The sequence below is a fragment of the Microcaecilia unicolor genome, chromosome 5, assembly GCF_901765095.1.
Source record: "Microcaecilia unicolor chromosome 5, aMicUni1.1, whole genome shotgun sequence".
NCBI classification, from domain to species: Eukaryota; Metazoa; Chordata; class Amphibia; order Gymnophiona; family Siphonopidae; genus Microcaecilia; species Microcaecilia unicolor.
In genome coordinates, this window is record NC_044035.1 from 37,062,100 (window position 1) to 37,079,700 (window position 17,601).

The window sequence follows — 17,601 nt, forward strand, 5'->3', positions numbered from 1 at the left end:
GTAGTTGTAGGCTGATTTCTAACCTTCCTCATGATCAAGGATACCCCACGAGGTGAGATTTTGCGTGGAGCCCCAGATCTTTGTCGATTGACAGTCATTTTGTACTTCTTCCATTTTCTTACTATGGCACCAACAGTTGTCTCCTTCTCGCCCAGCGTCTTACTGATGGTTTTGTAGCCCCTTCCCAGCCTTGTGCAGGTGTATGATTCTTGTCCCTGACATCCTTAGACAGCTCCTTGCTCTTGGCCATTTTGTAGAGGTTAGAGTCTGACTGATTCACTGAGTCTGTGGACAGGTGTCTTTCATACAGGTGACCATTGCCGACAGCTGTCTGTCATGCAGGTAACGAGTTAATTTGGAGCATCTACCTGGTCTGTAGGGGCCAGATCTCTTACTGGTTGGTGGGGGATCAAATACTTATTTCCCTCTGCAGAATGCAAATAAATTCATATACTTTCCACAATGTGATTTTCCGGATTTAATTTGTGATGTGCTATCTCTCACTGTTACCAATAACCTACCCTTCAATTATGGGCTGCTCATGTCTTTGTCAGTGGGCAAACTTACAAAATCAGCAAGGGATCAAATACTTATTTCCCCCACTGTATGTTTTCTTGGTGTATCACAGTTGTCAACCCCTAACGCAGGTGGATTGCGCTGAAACATGGCCACGTTGGGTCATTTTGAATTTGTGATTCTACCCGTTGATGTCACAATAGAATCAGAATCCGAATCCTGGTGAACTCTTGAGTTGTCTTGTCATTTCTCTCCTTGTTCATCCCTCTGCTTTTCTTCACTTATCTCCACCATTTTCACTAGGAGGCTGTTTCACGCATCCACTACCCTTTCCATAAAGTAATATTTTCTTAAATTACTTGAGTCTGTCCCCTTTCATCTTCATCCTGTACCTCCTTGTTTCAGAGCTTCTTTTCAATAGAAAAAGCCTAACTCTTGTGCATTTATACCATGGAGGCAATCACCCCTTATATGGAAAGCTGACCCCTAGTGCTAGTACTGCAAGACTGCCATTTTGATATCTAGAACTGACAAGGCAAGAGCAGAGAAGGGACCCCTTCAGCCCCATCCTATTAGACCCCATCCTACTAGACACCAGGGTAAGTACTGGGTGTTGAAGGGGGTCCGAGGGGGGAGGAATGGGGGGATTGTAATGGAGAGGGGGGTAATAGATGGGACAGATCACATTGGTTGGGGATCAGAACCAGGAGAGGGCTTAGGGGGATCGGAGTGGGTGTGATGTTGGTAACACCAGCAATCTAGAAGTTACACAGATGCCAACAGATAGTGCCAGCACCCACATAGCTAAGTATCCAAAGATAAGACAGCCTTTTGTGCGGTCCTTTCAGGGCACTTAGTTATGTGGGTACTGGCACTGAATACCACTGGTAACCACATAACTCTCGGCTCCTCCATGACTACGCCCCTGGACAGCTCTTCCACTACCCAGATTTGGATAGTGCAATTACAGCTGGTATTCATCATCACTTAAAAGGGCAGTGCTGCTGACTATCAACAACCCACTCACTCAGCATGGTTTAAATAAGCAAGAGTGGGCTGGCTGACTTAAAGGTGCAGCTGCGAAGGTCAATATTTTACATCCGGCGTGGATGCTGTTCAAAAATACCATCCTGGAAGCCCAGGCCAGTTATATTCCATGTATTAAAAAAGGAGGAAGGAAGGCCAAATGACAAGTGGCATGGTTAAAAAGTGAGGTGAAGGAAAAACCTTTAGAAAATGGAAGACGGATCCAACTAAAAATAATAAGAAACAGCGAAAGGAATGGCAAGTCAAATGCAAAGCGCTGATAAGAAAGGCAAAGAGAAACTTTGAAAAAAAGATTGTGTTGGAGGCAAAAACACGTACTAAGAACTTTTTTTGGTATATTAGAAGCAAGAAGCCAGCACAAGAATCAGTTGGACCAAAGCAATAACAGAAAGATTAAATTAATTCTTTGCTTCTGTCTTTACCGAGGAAGATTTGGGAGAGATACCGGTGCCAGAAATGGTATTCAAAGCTGACAAGTCAGAGAAACTGAATCAAATCTCTGTAAACCTGGAGCATGTAATGGGGCAATTTGACAAATTGAAGAGTAGCAAATCACCTGGGCTAGATGGTATTACATAAGTACATAAGTATTGCCATACTGGGACACACCAAAGGTCCATCAAGCCCAGCATCCTGTTTCCAACAGTGGCCAATCCAGGTCACAAATACCTGGCAAGATCCCAAAAAAATACAAAACATTGTATACTGCTTATCCCAGAAATAGTGGATTTTCCCCAAGTCCAATTTAATAATGGTCTATGGACGTTTCCTTTACAAAGCCATCCAAACCTTTTTTAAACTCTGCTACGAATTCCAGAGTTTAATTACACGGTGAGTGAAGAAACATTTTCTCCGATTTGTTTTAAATTTACTACTTTGTAGCTTCGTCGCATGCCCCCTAGTCCTAGTATTTTTGGAAAGCATAAACAGGCACTTCATGTCTACCTGTTCAACTCCACTCATTATTTTATAGACCTCTATCGTATCTCCCCTCAGCTGTCTTTTCTCCAAGCTGAAGAGCCCTAGCCGCATTAGCCTTTCCTCATAGGGAAGTCGTCCCATCCCCTTTATCATTTTCATCGCCCTTCTCTGCACTTTTTCTAATTCCACTGTATCATTTTTGAGATGCGGTGACCAGAACTGAACAATTGTGTGGCTTGCCATCCCTGAAGAACACCCCTGAATGTTAGTCCCAAACTACAGTTTAAAAAGTTTTGTAGTCACCGACCAACATGAGAAGCAACCAGTATCATGGTCATATCTAGTGTTTTTTCTATGCAATAGATTCAAACCTGAGAAAAAAACCTACTTCACTATTGGAATTTTTTCCCTCCACTGGCTATTACATCTTTAGGTTAGGGCTCTTCATCTTGAAAAAGAGACAGCTGAGGGGAGATGTGATAGAAGTCTATAAAATAATCAGTGGAGTGGAACAGTTAAATGTGAATCAGTCATTTACTCTTTCAAAAAGTACAAAGATTAAGGAACACACACATTGAAGTTACTAGGTAGTATATTCTATTATAACTTTGTCTTTATTTAGTTTTATATTTATCATTGAACATTTCACAGCAACCTATAGAAAGCAGGAAAAATTTAAGATGGCAATTTAAAACAAATTGAAGAAAATATTTTTTCACTCAGTGCAAAATTAAACTTTGGAATTTGTTGTCAGACGATGTAATAAAAGCCTTTAGTGTAGCTGGGTTTAAAATAGGTTTGGACAAGCTCCCGGAGAAGTCCATAAATCATTATTAAGGTAGACTTGGGAAATTCAATTGCTTATCCCTGGGAATAAAGACCATGGAATCTATCTACTTTTTTGAATTCAAGCTTGAAGAACCTTTGGTCTGACCTAGTGTTGCATTTCTTATATTTCTGGTCCTCTAACCTAAACTGCAGAAGACCACATCTTATACAATAATATGGTAAAATACATTTTTCACAGGCTTTATTTAAAGTAAAACCTCTAGCTATCGTAAGGTGCCTTTTACTAAAGTGAATTAAGCAGGTAGTGCATGGTTGCGATAATTTACCACGCAGCCATGACACTAAGCAAAATTTAATTGCTACATGCATAATGTGGAAAGGGGCAGGTTATGGGTGGGGAAATGAGTGTGGACTATGTTTTGCATTTAGCACATGGTAACTTACCACACAGTGTCACTACAGCAGATAGCTCAGATCACTTAACACTACCTCAGTAGGGGGCACTGTCAATGCACCTAGGGGCTGTTTTACTTAAATGCGTTTAACATGGGACTTTCCTGCATGCTAAGCCCATTTATTTTATTGTAAACCGCCATGCTGTATACTATGAATAGTGGTATATCAAATCAAATTTAACTATAACCATAACCATTTTTAACATGACAGTAACATAGGGCTTTTTCTTTTTGCAGGTTCCAAGCGTGTCCATTAGCATACAAGACCTGCAAAAAATGTACACGGAAACACTTATCGCCTCCTATTAGGAGGCATTAAGTACTCTTGTGTTACGTTTGTGTTATCCAGTTAGTGTGTGCTATTCAGAATACGCTACCTGAATAATGTTTCCACACCTCTGACGTGACCCTCCAAAAATAAATTTGTAAAATAAATAACACAGGGTTAAGGCACAGAAAAGGGGACATTACTGCTTTAATGCATTTTGTAGTAAGCATTTTCTCACATGATAAACGTGCATTAGGACTTAACACTCTTTAGTAAAAGCCCCTTAGTCTGGTAAATGCTTTTTTCCTCTGCGATAACTACTGTATATGGGCAGATGCTGGGTATGTCCCCAACAGTTACTCAGGAGCTTGGCAATTACCACATAGTAACTCAAATCTTTACCACATGTTAATAAAAGAACCTCTTAGTCAGATATCCCTACAATACAGTATCTGTGAGTATCCTGGAATGGTTCAGCAGTCATCTATCCCCGGATTCTGTATAACGTGCCTAGCATTCTGCTCCGAAATCCAAGCGTATTTTATAACAATGCGCGTAATTTAATTGGCTTAACAAGCCAATCAGTATTGTTAACAGCACTTAACAAGCAATGTGCCTAATTGGCAATAATTAGAATTTATGTGCAAAACTCCCTAAGTGTATTCTGTAACGCACTGCACCTAAATTTTAATGCACGCAGGCAAAAAGGGACGTGGTTATGGGTGGAGAAATGGGCATTCCAAAATTTACATGCATTGTTATATAATATGGCCCTCTGCTCCTAAATCTATGCGCCAGGATTTACGCCACATTTTCATTGGTGTAAATGGATGTGCTTAGTTTTAGGCGCTAGGATATCGACTAAGTGTGTTCTGCATACCACACCTAAATCTAGGCACTTCTTATAGACTTTGCTTAGGTGGAAATGTTTTCCGCATGGATTTTTTAAGCGCCATATATAGAATCTGGCCCCTAATGCTTTCCAGGAGGCAGTTTACCATTTTGCCAAGTTTACAACACAGCCAAGAAAGACAGTATTTGATTATTACTAAAGACAAAAATAATGAATTCTTTCAACAAATGTGGGGTGGTTACAGGATAAGCTAAACCTCACTCCCTTCTCCTCACAATAAAGAAAGCCACATTCCACTGACATCTGATACTTTCTTAAATGCTACATTAAGGGGGCCTTTTACTACGGTGCGCTAGCGTTTTTAGCTTGTGCAAAATAATCAGCTGGTGCTAAATTCTGAGACACCCACAGGAATATAATGGGTGTCTCGGCGTTTAGCGTCAGCTGATTTTTAGCACAAGCTAAAAATGCTAGCGCACCTTAGTAAAAGACACCCTAAATAATTCTGGAAATGTGATTCAGAATGAAGCAAAATCAGATTTGGTGTTAAATTACTGATTAAATTACTGATAATACCCTGTCCTGATATCATTATGTTATGTTGTTATCCACTTATCCACTTCTTAATCAACATAATTTTCGTATGAACCTTAATAGCAATAATTCTGAAATTCTTCTCCATTAATATGATTGCCATAATATTCCTATGCACCTTATCTGTTATATATACTCTGATTCTCTATTCCATCAATGTGATTGTAGTTGTATTATATTGTGCAAATAGGTGGGAAAATGTGGGATATAAATGCAGCAAAATAAAATAAATGTTTAAAGGCCTGATTCACTTAACTTTTCCCACATAGGAATGGGAGTAAGGTTCTAATAAATCAAGTTCCGAGTGTTAATCAAGGATTTTATTGTACCATTTTGATTTGATTGTGAAAGGCGGTATCTCAAGAACTTAATAAACATACACATTTCTGTCACAAATGGATATATTTTTTTTTTTTTTGTCAAGTGATTTTGGCATTTGACAGCACATATACCAGTGAAAAAAACCAAACATTTCATGCTTATTGCATTCACTTCATGATTATTTCCTGTTCCATAGTTTCTAAATGTGTCAAACTATGACAGCAGACTCGCCCATCAGATTTCAATATTGGAGGAAACTCTTAAGACTCAAGAGAAGGTGAGTTATGAATTTACAGCAAGTAGGAAGCAAACACGCACACACACACACACACCGGGGCTATTGTTGCTTTTAGAGGAGGTTGGGGGATCGAGGTCACTAGATCACCAGGGCTATTCTTGCTTTCGTGGGGGGAGGGTCGGGAGGGGTGGGGGGGGGGTTGGGGTGGTGTGTCGGGGTCTATATCAGAAGGTCAAATGCATTTGACAGCTTTGAGTCGCAAACAGCGACCAATGTATGAAAGGGAATCTGTGCAGCATTTGCAAGCGATCCCCTTTGTACATCAGTCACTGTTCGCGAGTCACTAAATTTTAGTGAGACAGCCATATTTTAGGGCTGCTTTTGTTCATCAGGCCATGAGTTTCACTGCCATCTGGATAGTTTTGTGCTAAGTGACCACTCTGGCTGGATATTCAGCACTGCACACGATTTGGATAGTGGTGATGGATATCCATGACTAATTTAAACACAGCAGCAGCATTTACAAAAAAAAACTGCCCCCAGAGTTTAAATATTTACTGGAAGGCATCTATAGAACAGCCTGAATAAATCTCATGCACCTTTCTCTCTCAAATGCCCAGCACCACAAGCAGGATGTGAAGAACCGTAAGAAGATCATCAAAGATCTGGAAAGGCATATAAATCAGAAGATCCAGATTAACAAACAGCTTGATGAAGAGCTAGAAGAATTATCTGTGTCTGTGGCAGAAAGAAAACAAATTTATGATATAACGAGTAAGTCCATGAGGCTACATAAAAAAAGAACTAGACAAATCCTAAATTATGAGCCATAGGTATCAGAATATAGGTTCTCTTTTGTCACCAATGGTATATGTTAAAAGATGTCTTCCCTAAAACAGTGTAATTTCAAGTGAGGAAAACCCTAAACTGGTGCTGTTATTAGTCACTATTAACGATCATGTTAATGCACAAATCTTAATGATGACTAAAATTATTAATGCCACTAATGCTGCCCATACCAGATGGAATTGAGCAACCACCCAGAGTATCCCCCTCATGAATAATCCCCCTCCCAAGAGCATCCACCCCCTCCTGAAGATCACCCCCACTGAGCCAACCTTAAGGATGACCTGGTGTTCTAGGGTAGAGTGAACATGAGTGATCCTCTGTCACTCCTACCCGTGCCAGATCTGAGTTCAAAATAGCAACCTTGACCTTGAGTGGTAGTCTTATGGTTCTACTGCCAGGACAGGGGTTCTCACCCTGGACACACGTGCAAGTCAGGCTTCAGGATCTCCACAATAAATAGGCATAATGTAGATGTGTGTGCAGTGGAGGCAGGGTCAGGGCCGCCGAGAGACTGGGCCGGGCCCGTGGCCCCGCCGCCACCCCCCTCCGTCCACCACCGGGCCGGGCCCCCCTGAATTCAAATCATAGCGCCTCACCTCGACCTCGCTCCGTGTGAAAGAAGCACAGCAGTAGCAGTCTGCAGATTGCCTCCCTTCGGGCCTTCCCTCGAGGGCGGGACACAGGGAAGGAAGGCCCGAAGGGAGGCGATCTGCAGACTGCCGCTGCTGTGCTTCTTTCACACAGAGCGAGGTCGAGGTGAGGCGCTATGATTTGAATTCAGGGGGGCCCAGCCCGGTGGTGGTTGGAGGGGGGCGGGTGGATAGGACTGCGGCGCCAGGCCCCCCCTTGGAGGCCCAGGCCCAGGGAATTTTGCCCCCCCCTGCCCCCCCCCCCCCCCCCCTCTCGGCGGCCCTGTTGAGGGTATCCTGAAAACCTGACTGGCTGTGTGTGTTCTAAGGACTGAATTGAGAACCCCTGTGCTAGGATCATGACCCCTAGTGGTAGTATGGCAAGACTACTACTAGAGTTAATGTCCACTATTTTGAGCCTAGAGTCAGCACAGGCAGGAGCAACTGAGGATCGCTCTTGCCATTCTACCATAGATAACCAGGGCATCCTTAAGGTAGACCCAGGGGCTTACACAAGGGGATGGATGGTCTTAAGGGGAGAGCTCTTTAGAAGGGGAAATGCTTGGGGGGGGGGGTCTTCACGATGGTTTCTTTTGGGGGACTTTTCAGTAAAAGGGGGTGCTCATGGTGGAGTCTTTGGAAGGGCATGAATATTCTGAGGGAAGGACTTTGGGAGGGAAGTGGGGGCTCCCAAAGACCCTCATCCAGAGTATCCACCCCCTCCAAAGGCCCTCCCACCAGGACAGCAATTACAAATGTGATTAACTACAATCAAAATTTTTAATTGGGCAAGTAATTACATTTAACATTTTGATGGAACAACAACTATACCCTAAACTTAAATTGTGATGTTTCTAACTATGCATATACAATTACAGTGCTTCTCAAAATTTATAGTGCTACAAGTCCATTTTAACAGGGCAAATAAGCACATAGCTGCAGCCCAACCATCTTTCCTGTGTTACTGCTCCAGACCTAAATGTAGCTTTAGCAGTGATACTGCCATAGCCTGTTGCCTCCTGTTAAGCCTATGCAGACTGTCAGTGTGGTACCTTGGTTTACTTTGTTTGTTTTGCTGTCATAATCGTGACCCCCTTTGGGATTGTGACACAAAGTTTGGAAAGCACTATACTTTGCAAAAAGGTCTGCTACCTGATGCCACAAATTTAACAGCTGACCTTCTAGCCCCAAACGTCACAATGACCTAGACCAAAGTGAAACTTTAAAATAAGAGCCTTATTTCCTGTCCCTGTAATACAGAGTTTTATGACCATTTTGATCTTAGAGAAAAATGAATCCTTAGCCGATTAAGATACTTTGAGAGGCATTTTCAAAGGACATCTGAGTCAGAATAATGACATCCAGGTCAGAACATCCAAATGGACGTACATCGCACATGTATTTTCTAACAGGAAATATATCAAGATTAAATGGATGTCCATACGCTGGAAACGTCCAGCATGAACATCCATTTTACAAACTGGGGCATCCTAATTATGAACGGGAGAAAACAAGGGACATGGATGTCTGTATGGCAGCATTCTTTGAAAATGGCTACACAGATGTCCAGGCAAACCAGAGGGGCACCCTAGGGGTTAGTGCAGTGAACTGTGAATCAAGGGACTCAGGGTCAAATCCTACTAACTCTCTTAGGGCCCCTTTTACCAAGCTACAGTAAAAGGTGGCCTGCGGTGGCATCAGTGCTAAGCCCTGGCACTACAAAAGATATATAAATATTTTTGTTGTGCCAGAAATGGCACATGCTGTGGATGGGAACTACCACCGGGCCAATAGTCCCGATGTGGCGCATGACTACCATGGCGTTGTAAAAGGTCCCCTTAATTTGTAATTGTGAGTCCTCCTGGAACAGCAACATAGCTTCTATACCCAAATATACACTTCTTTAGCCTTTTAGACTTGCAGGTGGCTTATATAGAGGGCTCACAATTACAAAAAAATAATAAAAATAGAAGAAAAGAGCTGTAGTGGGAATGGGAACCTGGTACCTTTATTTATTTATTTGTTGCATTTGTACTTCCGCGCTTTCCCACTCATGGCAGGCTCAATGCGGCTTACATGGGGCAACGGAGGGTTAAGTGACTTGCCCAGAGTCACAAGGAGCTGCCTGTGCCTGAAGTGGGAATGGAACTCAGTTCCTCAGGACCAAAGTCCACCACCCTAACCACTAGGCCACTCCTCCACTGTTACTACTATTTGAGATTCTACATGGAATATTGCTATTCCACTAGAAGTCGGCCCTTGCAGATCACCAATGTGGCCGCGCAGGCTTCTGCTTCTGCGAGTCTGACGTCCTGCACGTACATCAGACTCACAGAAACAGAAGCCTGCGCAGCCTTCTACATGGAATGTTGCTAGTGGAATAGCAACATTCCATGTAGAATCTCCAATAGTAGCAACATTCCATGTAGAATCTCCAATAGTATCTATTTTATTTTTGTTATATTTGTACCCCGTGCTGTCCCACTCATGGCAGGCTCAATGCGGCTTACATGGGGCAATGGAGGGTTAAGTGACTTGCCCAGAGTCACAAGGAGCTGCCTGTGCCTGAAGTTCCTCAGGACCAAAGTCCACCACCCTAACCACTAGGCCACTCCTCCACTGTTGCTATTCCACCAATGTGGCCGGCTTCTGTGAGTCTGACGTCCTGCCTGCGCAGCTTTCTACATGGAATGTTGCTAGTGGAATAGCAACATTCCATGTAGAATCTCCAATAGTATCTATTTTATTTTTGTTACATTTGTACCCTGCGCTTTCCCACTCATGGCAGACTCAATGTGGCTTACATATTGTATACATGTACTTATTTGTACCTGGGGCAATGGAGGGTTAAGTGACTTGCCCAGAGTCACAAGGAGCTGCCTGTGCCTGAAGTGGGAATCGAACTCAGTTCCCCAGGACCAAAGTCCACCACCCTAACCACTAGGCCACTGCACACCACTGCACTGGGCCACTCCTCAGACTTGTTCTTTTGTTAAGAATGGAGAAAATCACAATAGAGAAACAAAGTGAAAAAAATACCAAATGTCAAAACAATCAGATTGCAGTCATAAAAGGGATTTGTGTTAACTTGGGTATACAAAATATTAAACAAATGAAACCTCAAAGCCTCAAGGTGATGCTCAAACATTTAATCACATCCACCGACCTTCAAAGGTCATCAGTATTATTATCAGTTTCAAATAGCAGGGAAAAAAAAGGAAAGTTGAAGAAAAATTACTATTCCCCAAAAAAACTGCTACTCATAATATAAACCCTGAACACAAAACCCTACTATGAAAAAATATATATATTTCAAAAAATTGTTCCAAAGAGATCTTGCATGGTGCAAACACTTACCTTTTTCAAATGTGTTGCTCTGTTTCCGTTCAGTCACTTCAGTAGTTTTCATCCAAGAAAAGTGCACTAGTCAGAACCCCAACAAGGAACCTTGTTTCGCTAATCTGCATCAGGAGGTACTCCTTACTCTTGAACTTTCAATCAGAAACTTTCAAGCACTGATTGTGATTTTTTTCGTAGTAGGGTTTTGTGTTTACAATTCAGGGTTTATATTATGAGTAGCAGGTTTGTTGGGGAATAGTCATTTTTCTCCCATCAGAATTTTTAAAGATTTTCCGTTTTCATCCTGCTATTTGAAACCGATGATAATACTGGTGAGCCTTGAAGATCAGTAGATGTGATTGAAAGTTTGAGCACCACCGCTTTTGAGGTTTCATTTGTTTAATATTTTGTGTACCAGAGTTAATAATAATCCCTTCTATGACTGCAAACTGATAGTTTTGACATTGGTTAAGAATGTCCATACTACCTGATTCTATCATAGAGCCTGGTATCCTTTTTTGGTTTCACTTTCAGGGGAGGAGGAGGGGGACAGCAGTCTCTGGAGGATTAAGTGTCATGCTTTAATCCCTACAGTGGACAGCTGCTCCTTTTTTGTACCTGGCTGTGCCTGAAAAGGGGTGTCCTTTTTAGACAGGGACATTTCTTCCCCTTCGGTAATCGCTCTTGGACGTCCAGATTTAAGGCCCTCTCTAATCCCACCCAAAACATGCCCCCTCACTATTTGAATGTACTGCTGTGTTGGACTTCCCTTTTCTGCCTTCCAAAATCAATACTTGAACGTTTCAAGCACATGGTCATCCATTTCGGCTTCGAAAATAAGCGCCATTGTGTTGGGACAAACACACAAATTACTCAATGAAGCTGTACACAATCATTTCATACAACATAGGTTTTTTTAGGCACATTTTGCAGTAGGTCATAGCACCTGTCGTTGAATCAGTCCATCTAGCTTTTTGTTATTTAGATTTAGCTCACACCTTCTCAGTAGTAGTTCAGTGAATTTCATTCACGTACAGTCAGTACTTCACTGCCTTCAGAGGACTTACAATTTAGCTAGATATTAATATGTTCTACCACATGTATGTAATTACTAATAATGCATATTAATGGCAGTAGCACACATTAGTAACTCTGTTACTTTGTACCTGTGGGAATGGAGGGTTAAATGAATTTCCCAAGGTCAGAAATCCTGTCGCTGTATAGTGGCCTTTTCGTGAGTATGCAGTAGTTCCATAGTCAGGTTTTTGGTGAATTTTATGTTCTATTTCTTTTTTCACATCAGTTCAGAGTGGGCTGTTTGTAGGCCTTGATGTCCTAGCTGAGATATTTTTTGTTACCATTGAATCATTTGGTTTCACTGTGGCTATTTTTCTGGATAGAATATTCCAAAAGAAGACCTCCAACAGTTTCAGAAGGTGTTCTCAGTGCAACAGAACCATATCCATTACAGATAGTGCCTACAGTGCCTGGAACCCAACTATGATCCCTCTCATTGTATTCTGTATTCACAGATGTCAGAGAGAGGGATCCGTGGTAGAGAAAAGCTTTTACCTCATAAGATCAGTTGGTCCATCAGCATTAGTTACATCAGTCTTCATAGGTCTTGGAGTTGTATTGGATGCTGGGGATGCATCAACTTCAAGACTGTCTCAATCAGATCTCATAGATTTACCAGAGAGAAATAACAAAAGTTCATCACGCAATTTCTTAAAACTCTGTTATCCCAACTGCAAATCAATACATGCATCCAGCTTTTCATACATCTGCACACAACTATGGAATGAATTACCGACCACCATAAGAACAACACACGACCTAGCGACCTTCCGGAAGTTACTGAAGTCTTGTTCAAAAAGATGTTCAAAAAGGATCCCCCATAATGAACTGACACCTAAACTTCACCATATACAATTATAATGGAACTTTTCTAATTTGTCTATTTTAATTTACATCCCAATTACTGAATATTATATCTTGTCCTGATATCATTATGTTATGTTTTATCTATTTATCCACCTCTTATAATTTTCTTATGCACCTTAATTGCAACAATTCTGAAATCCTTACTCCGTTACTATGATTGCCATGATATTCTTATGCACCGTATCTGTTATATATATTCTGATTCCATCAATGTGATTGTCGTTGTATTATATTGTGAGCCACATTGAGCCTGCAAATAGGTGGGAAAATGTGGGATATAAATGCAGCAAATAAATAAACAAACAAAATAAACCTGAGTAGAGGTTGGTACCCTGTGGTTGCCTGGATATCCTGTTTAAAGTTGTGTAGGTTAGAGGTAGAGTCCATCCCGGGAAGTAAAATAAAGAAAAACGAGCATTTCTCCCTGAAGGAGGAGATTGTAGTGGAGGAAAAGGGTGGAGAGTGCTCGCTGTGGGAAAAATTCATTGATAACATGTCCAGTGATTGATGAGTGGAAAAAAATGAAGATGTTGGGTAAATGGTAAACTTACTTGAAGAGTATGGAGTAATAAAGTGTCCACAATATAAGGGTAGTATGGAAGTAAAGATCACTAGGAGGAGTAATCATACAAAGAGCAAATGGGTTGAGATGATTTTGAAATGTTAAATAAAGTTGAAAAGTGTTATGTGGGGTTTGTATTGCTCCAAAGGGGAGAACAAAACCTTGAGCGAGTGTCCCTTGAGGACAAGGAATTTCTAACTGGGGGGGGGGGGGAAGAGTGTAATACCCCATGGAATGGGTATTACTAAGTTTATGGTGATAGTCTTTCCAGAGGCCCTGGGAGGAGGGAGGTCCCTGCCAGAGGGCTGGATTGGTGAGATGTCCCGGGGTGGGAGGTGGTATTGATATTAGTTGCAGAGAGAATGTGGCGACAGCAGGGGTGGAGATTGGGTTTTGTAAAAGAAGTAAGGAGGTACACAAGGTCTTTGGTTGCTTGTACCCCGCCAGGGCCCTTAGGACTGTTGGGCAACTGGGGAAGTTGACCTTCAGGTGGACAAAGGGGCGTCCAGCCTGGAAGCATGATCGAGATGGGGGGAGTCTGTCCAAGGCCAGTATAGCCCTGAGGGGCACTGCTGGAAGGACAGCCAAGAGGGACTGTACTGTGCCTGCAAGGAATTGGAGTGGAAAGTAGGAGTATTGGACACAGCCTGGGATTTATTTCCTATCACAAAGAAAGACAGGAACATATGTAAATATGTACAGTGTGAAACAAATTGGAAACAAGCAGAGTGAATCATTTCATCCCAGCAGTGGATGAATGCAACTGTAAATATCTAAGAGGTTTGACACATTATTAACTGGTTGCAGAAATTACAGTAAAGTTGGAGAAGCCTTTTCATAAGCTCCTGGAATCAGTGGCTAGCACTGGCCTCCCCCTGCCACATATGCTCAATTCTGACACGAGAAAAACAAGAATGCGCAGGGGGGCGGGGTAGCAGCAGCAGCATGTGGACAGTGCTACCACTTGGAGCAAAAACGCAAGGGAGCCGTTCTTGCTGCCAGAGGACCGCTGCAGCTGGTGGGACTTGGGAGAGTCCCACCAGCACAGGTAGAATTACCTTTGACTTGGGGGGGTGGGGGGTTGTGGAGACTACAGCACATCCAAAATTTGAGGTCTGGCTACGTCTCTGCCTGGAGTATTGCGTGTTCCTTTGGACTAAGAGAAGCGACACCCTGACAAATCCAGATATACTTTCAGCTCCCTGGCTCTCTATTCCGAACCATTTACCCACTCCCAGCTCGACTGTAGGTGATATGGGATTGGAGTGCAGTGTGTGAGTAATCCCTTATGACACCGTGATCAGAGAGAGAAAATAAATTGTCTTTTCCCTGTGACCCAAGTCGGGGTTTTTGCAGACCTGAGCTAATAAAGGGCAAAACCTGGGTTACACAAGCAAATAACTAAAGCTACATAAATGTCCAGTAAACCTGATTTCCTCATTCACCCATGCAGGTCTGTAGATCAGAAAGGGGCCTTCAGCCTGAATGGAATTTTATTTTAAGAGCAATCAACAATTAGTTTAATGTTCTGCCCTTTTGCTTTGTTTTTGGAAACAGGTACAGAAGAGTGCAAGGAGAAGAATCTCAAGGATCGATACAAGGACATTTTAGATCGACGGAAGTTGTTAGACATTGTAAAAATACAGACCCATGAAGTAACACTCCTCCGAGCAGAAGTTGAAAGGCTAAGGATGAAAACATTTCCTGTCCTTGTGCAGCTAGAATACTAAATATCAAAAAAAAGATGGTGAAAAGCCAGAATAAAACCATAAGGTGTAAGTTGAGCAGGTGAAATGTATGTTTGACACTGGAATAAAGAAAAGAACAATTTTTTTTCTGTTTTACTGTTTAATAGTTTCCCAGATTTATAAACTTTTAAATAAATTATTAGACATGTCAAATATGATTATTTTCAGAATCCATAATCATTAAATGTCACCGTGTGAAAGTAAAAGGCTTGGAGTCCCTAGATGTAGCTGCTTTATTGCTTCCAACACTGGCCATCTGATTGCTGGCTCTCTTCTCTATCTTTGATACCAATGATCTATAAAATGTTTGATATCATAAGCAAGGACAACAAACCCTGAGCTGAATAAGCTATTTTTACCACCATGTAACAGATTTTTTTTTAATCCTTTCAGTATTTTAGGAGACAAAATAACAAAAAAAAAAAACCCCAGCAACATGCGTTAGGAATGTACTTTCATTTCAAAGGAACACATTTCTGTATTTTGTTTTCAAAATAAAAGGAAAAAAACCCCACAGAACTGAACCCATTGTTGCTTTTGTGTTTATTCCAAAATGGCACCAGCCAGCTTAACACTGGTGCAGGTTTCAATGTTTACTGTACAGTAAAAAGGTGGTATGACAAACACTGAAAATAGCTGTCAGTGTCATTTTGGGAATGGCACTGGTGGGGCAGGAGAGCTTAGGCATCAATTGTGCCCACTTTTTCATTCTACCAGGTTGGATAAGAGAGGCCTAGTGGGGTGGAGCAGGGGAGGCAAGATTCCTCAGGCCCAGTCTTCAAGGAGGGGCCCGGCGCCAGAAGGTTCTGCTCCATTGGTCTGTTGGGTGATTACGTTAATGCGATAACCCAGGTCCCAGCACACAGGAGCAGGAGAGTGACAGACTGAGGAAGGAGCACATGTAGGAAGGTAAGGGGGCAAGAGGTGGCAGAAGGGAACAGAATTTTTTCCTTTGTTTTTGCATGGGGTGGAGGACAGCACTATAAATATGCTTCATTTTATCAAAGCAAAAATCAATGAAAATTGTCTAAGCACAGCACTAGCAGTCACACAAACTAAACTTCAAATGACGTCTTTTCCAAGTGACATTCTCACAGTACAAATATTTTGGCAATTTAACGTAATGTAAGAGCTCTTATAATCACTTAGTAATTACCAGGAAGAATAAGCTATATCATTTTGTTGAATGGTAGATGTCGCTCTGCAGAGCGCTCTTCACTGCATATAGGAAGGGTAATTTCATTACAAGAAGTCTAGGCAACGAAATCATGTAGGTACAGACGTGCTTAATTACAAAAAGGTCACATATACACAGATTTCTGCTAACACATAAATGCAGAGTTACTCATGCCTTAGAGCTGGTTTAACTGTGCAGAACGTTTTGACAAGCTACCCTATAAAGGCAGATATGGTACCTTTTGTAATTAAGTGCAACATACGTGCGTGCCTATGTCTCCCTAGGATCCTTGTTATAAAGGAGAAATTAGATCTTACTTGCTAATTTGCTTTCCTTGAGTCTCTCCAGACAATTCCCACCACTCCTACCAGCAGAGGGAGACTGAGAACTATTGAGTACTGCACCTGTATAAGGGACTGTGCAACTCTGACCTGCTCAGAATTTCGAATAGCCAAGCAGAAACTTACAATCGAACAAAATCTCTCTCTCTCTCTCTATATATATATATCTATCTACATACAAACACACACCCCTATACACTAAGCTCCCGGAGAAACCCCAGAAGGAAGAGTGCACCATGCCAGTAAGCAATACCAGAACCAAACTCACAGATGTAGATGCAGCTTCAGAACCAATAGGCACCCCATTCATCCTCCCACTGTTCTTGGGCAGCAGCAGTACTCACCGAGCATAGGAAATTCCCTGCAGCAAAACAGACGCCCTAAAAGGAGCATCCTGCCGAGACTAAACATCCAACCTGTAGTGTCTGACAAAGGAATACAGAGAGGACCAGGTTGCCACCCTGCATATGTCCTGAGGAGGAATGAGAGAATGTTCTGCCCAAGAAGCAGCCTGGGCATGCGTGGAATGTGCTCGCAGCACAGCTGGAACTTCCTTTCCCGACAGCAGATATGCGAAGGTAATCGCCTCTTTAACGAGCGATGGAGGCCTTAGACACCGCCTCTCCCTTCTGCGGAACCCTAAACAAAACCAAGAGATGGTCCGACTTTTGAAACTCTGCTGTCTGGCATACAAACTTCAGCGCTCTAAAAAAAACCTGAAGCCTATACAACCGAGAAGTCTCATCCCTCAGAAGGGCCGGCAAGGACATCGACTGATATGAAACGGGGAAATCACCTTAGGAAAAAAGGAAGGAACCGGCCTCAACAAAACCTTTTTCTTATAGAAGACGAGAAACAGCTCGTGACACGACAAGGCCTGCTACTCTGAAATATGTTGCGCCGATGTGATAGCCACCAAAAACACCACCTTGAGAGTGAGATTTTTAAGGATGGCCTGCTGCAGAGGCTCAAACGGGGCCCTAACCAAGGCTGACAGTACCAAATTCAAG

At 42.2% G+C, this 17,601-nt stretch overlaps 1 protein-coding gene across 1 annotated transcript in view; it reads left to right on the top strand.

The window, feature by feature from the left end:
• CFAP43 (cilia and flagella associated protein 43) overlaps nt 1-15,597 on the top strand; it is a 254,521-nt gene extending 238,924 nt beyond the window's left edge. The window contains exons 36-38 of the mRNA XM_030202783.1: nt 5,961-6,041; nt 6,623-6,776; nt 14,883-15,597. Coding sequence (XP_030058643.1) covers nt 5,961-6,041; nt 6,623-6,776; nt 14,883-15,055 — 408 coding nt within the window. The 3' untranslated portion in view covers nt 15,056-15,597. The remainder of the gene's footprint in view (nt 1-5,960; nt 6,042-6,622; nt 6,777-14,882) is intronic.
• The last annotated feature ends 2,004 nt before the right edge of the window (nt 15,598-17,601 follow it).